Source organism: Arachis hypogaea, chromosome 12 (genome assembly GCF_003086295.3).
Source record: "Arachis hypogaea cultivar Tifrunner chromosome 12, arahy.Tifrunner.gnm2.J5K5, whole genome shotgun sequence".
Classification (NCBI taxonomy): domain Eukaryota; kingdom Viridiplantae; phylum Streptophyta; class Magnoliopsida; order Fabales; family Fabaceae; genus Arachis; species Arachis hypogaea.
In genome coordinates this window covers 12,531,264-12,535,255 of record NC_092047.1, presented here as the reverse complement: position 1 = coordinate 12,535,255, position 3,992 = coordinate 12,531,264, and the positions used below count along the sequence as shown (strand labels likewise).

Sequence of the window (3,992 nt, the reverse complement as noted above, 5' to 3'; positions counted from 1 at the left end):
CATGATGATTATTATTTGTGATTGTGTGGCTAATTTATTTGAATATGAAGGTTAGATTGGTGTTACGCTGGGTTATGGAGTTTATAGGTGTTTAACAAGAGTGTGACGGCGTTTAGCTGACAGATTGAAATTGGACGGTCCGATTTCTTACATGGGGTTAGGGGACACAAATCGGACCTTCCGATTTGTGTGAAGTGAAGCTTGGTGCATTGAAATCGGACGGTACGATTTAAGGAAGAATTCAAATAAGAACCAAAATCGGACCCACCGATTTCTAGGTTCAAAAAACTTTTGGCGGGCTGTTTTGTAATCGGACCGTCCGATTTCTTTGTTCCAAAAATATCGAATGCTCATGCATGCGGTCGGACGGTCCGATTTGAGTGTCATATATATATATATATATATATATATATATATATATATATATATATATATATATATATAGATTTACCTACTCAACCCATTTCATTCTTCTTCTTCACCAACTCTCAACATTTTTCTCTTTAGATCTCTTTTTCTTCTTCTTCTGTAGATCTATTCTTCTCTATTATCATGGATGATAGAGTAAGATTAAAAGTGTATTATGATGGTCAAATTTTATTACAAACATCAGAAGGAGTGAAATTTGTGTGTCAAAATCTATTAGATATTATTATTCCATTTACACTGTCATTTGAAGAATTAAAAGGTATCATTTGTGAGAAGATAGATTCTCAAACAACAAGGATTGTATCGTGTATTCTGTACAGATATCCCATATCTGTATTTGGTGGGTTCGTGCAATTTCAAACGAAATACGTGACAGACGAAGCGAGTATGCAAGAAATGTTTTCAGTGTATCTCGGAAGTCGGTCGCGAATATCGTTTATCGAACTGTATATCGAGTTCGAGCAATCTGCAGCAGACCGAGATATTGAATTGCAGGATTACAACAGTGATAGTGAAGAAGAGTTCGAAAGTAACTACGTGGTCGTTGATCCGGGTGTAGACGAAGATCAAGCTGACGATGCTATGGTGGCAGATGTGGAGGATGTGGCAAATGCACTAGCAAATCAGGAGCCGTTTGTGGAGCCGAGTTTCATGCGGTCGTTGGATTTGGAGGCCATGCATGCACCGGAGTTTCCTCAATATGTAAATGCAGGTGCGCCATTAATTTAAATTAAGATTTCTAAAAGTATGATTTGCACATGGGTTATTAGTTTAGGAGAAATTGTTACGACCGGTTCATTTGCCCAAGTCGGTTCATTCGGACCGACCGGTTCATTCGGACCGGCCGGTTTATTTGGATCGACCGGTTCATTCGGACCGACCGGTTCATTTGCCCAAGTCGGTTCATTTAGACCGACCGGTTCATTCGGACCGACCAGTTCGTTCGGACCAACCGATTCGTTTGTATGGACCTGTTCATTTGGACCGATCAGTTCATTTGGACCGGACAGGACATTTATTTATTAGATTATTATTGCTGACAACTGTAATATTTGTGATGTGATTGCAGCAGAGCTTCCCCTTCTGCCGGATGGTGAATTTACTGTGGGAATGGAATTCAGTTCTAGGGAGGCAGTAATTAAGGCGATGAAAGATTATACAATCCGCAGAGGTGTAGATTATCGGGTGCATGAGTCAGAACCCACGACATTTTATGCTAAATGCACCCAGTATGATGCAGGATGTGATTGGCTGATCAGAGTGAGCAAGATGTCCAGAAAGTTCTGTTGGGAGATAAGGAGGTACAATGGTAGTCACACCTGTACTAGGGCCACCATTTCTCAAGATCATTCGAAGCTGGATTCCAACACAGTTGCAGAAGCAATAAAGCCATTGGTAGAAGTTGACCCGTCTATTAGGGTGAAATCAGTTATTGCGGAAGTACAATCAAAGTTTAACTACACCATTAGTTATCGCAAAGCATGGTTGGCAAAGCAAAAGGCAGTGGAGTCAATTTTCGGAGGATGGGAAGCTTCGTACGAAGCCTTGCCGATATGGTTTGAGGCTATGTGTCACAAGGAGCCATCCGCAGTTGTTCATTTCCAAACAATGCCTGCGTATCAGGGAGATGACTTGGTTCCTAATATTCGTGTACTTCACCGAGTCTTCTGGAGTTATTACCCTTGTATTAGAGCCTTCAGACATTGCAAGCCAATAGTGCAGGTAGACGGAACTCATTTGTATGGAAAATACAAGGGTTGTTTGTTGGTTGCAGTATCACAGGATGGCAACAACAATATCGTGCCGATTGCATTTGCGATAGTTGAGGGAGAGACATCTGATGCCTGGCACTTTTTCCTGAGTAACTTGCGACAGCATGTTGTGAGACGTGACGATGTGGGCCTTATTTCCGATCGGCACGATTCCATTAGGTCTGCTGTTGATCGTAGTGACGGAGCTTGGTCTCCTCCCAGAGCATTCCATATGTTCTGCATCAGACATATAGAGTCCAACTTTCTAAGAAAATTCAAGGCTCCGTATTTGCAGAAGCTTATCGTCAACATAGGTATGATACTCACGATTACATTGACTCCTTAACTTAGTTATTATGATGAGGTTTTTTATGGTGGGTCACGTTTTAATTGACAGGTTACTCGCGAACAATTCGCGAGTACGAGACGCGTTATCAGCGTTTGCGTGAGCGGGGTGAGGCTTATACCAACTGGTTGGATCGCATACCGCGTGAGCAGTATGCTTTAGCATTTGATGGGGGATATCGATGGGGTCATATGACAACCAATCTTGTGGAATGCATCAACTCCGTACTGAAAGGGGCTCGCAATCTTCCAGTCACTGCACTTGTGAAGGCAACGTTTTACAAGCTTAATGAATTGTTCACCCGGAAAAGAGCCGAGGCTGAGGCTAGAATTAATGCAGGACATGTGTTCTCTGAGTTTGTAACCTCCAAACTGCAAGCAAATCAGCGGGCAGCTGGTAACATTCAAGTTAGTTGCTTTGACCGACAAAATGAGGTATTCGAAGTGCGTGAGTGTCCTAGTGGTGTGGAGTATGCAGTGGATCTCCGTCAACAAAGGTGTGACTGTGGTGAGTTCCAAGTTGACCGGCTTCCGTGTCGACATGTGTTTGTTTGTTGTGCAAACCAACGTCTGGATTGGCAACTGTATGTACATGATGTTTACAAGATGGACCAGGTTCGACGAGTATACAGGGCTAGATTTAAGCCACTTGGGAATCCAACAACATGGCCTGTTTATCATGGACCTCGATTCGTTGGTAATCCATTCCTTAGACGGGTATCCAAAGGTCGGCCAAGGATGACTCGTTTCTTGAATGAGATGGACACTCGAATGTTGCGTCGTCCTAGGAGATGTAAGCAATGCGGGGCCGAGGGCCACAACCGTAGTAGATGTCGTCAAGGTGGTGGTGAAAATAATCCGGGTGCGAATTAGTGCATGAATTTGAACTTTTTATATATTGTATGACTTTTATATATGACATTATTGTACTACGTTATTGTATGACTTTTTAAAAATTTACTTCGAACGAAACTTATAATTCTATAAAATTTCGACAGCATTTCCTCTATTTCTCGGACTTCGCTACCCTATTCGGGTCCGAACCAAATATTTCTCAAACCTGTTCTCAACCATTTCCATAAATAAGTCAATTACATTCTAAATAATTAAGCCCGACACATAATACATAAATAAGTCAAATACATTCTAAGTATCTAAGTCCAACACATGATACATAAACAAGTCAAATATATTATAAGTAAATAAGTCCAACACATGATTCATAAATAAGTCAAATACATTCTAAATAAATAACTCCAACAACTGGTACATAAGTAGGTCCAACATCATTTTCTCATCGCCCATCTTACATCTTTGACTAATTTCTTGCATTTCTTCGCAACCTTTTTAAAAGCGGATGGGATATACCGACTAGCGCTCCGACGAGGGGGATCAGTTCTAAGGTTGTATCCTTTTCCTTTATCGCTAGTGCTTGTACCTGTAAAAACATTCAATAACCAACTAATC

At 41.3% G+C, this 3,992-nt stretch overlaps 1 protein-coding gene across 1 annotated transcript; it reads left to right on the top strand.

The window, feature by feature from the left end:
• The first annotated feature begins 816 nt into the window (after window positions 1-816).
• On the top strand, window positions 817-3,398 carry LOC112729700 (uncharacterized). The gene is made up of 3 exons (XM_029291031.1): window positions 817-1,141; window positions 1,499-2,494; window positions 2,578-3,398. Exons 1-3 carry the CDS (start codon window positions 817-819, stop codon window positions 3,396-3,398), a joined length of 2,142 nt encoding a protein of 713 aa, XP_029146864.1.
• Window positions 3,399-3,992: the final 594 nt, after the last annotated feature.

Bases quoted from the DNA above. Each gene is read 5' to 3' on its own strand.
- LOC112729700 (XM_029291031.1), top strand. From the start codon at position 817: ATGCAAGAAATGTTTTCAGTGTATCTCGGAAGTCGGTCGCGAATATCG. The intron at 1,142-1,498 runs GTGCGCCATTAA...ATGTGATTGCAG, and splicing joins TCCTCAATATGTAAATGCAG to CAGAGCTTCCCCTTCTGCCG. The intron at 2,495-2,577 runs GTATGATACTCA...TTTAATTGACAG, and splicing joins GAAGCTTATCGTCAACATAG to GTTACTCGCGAACAATTCGC.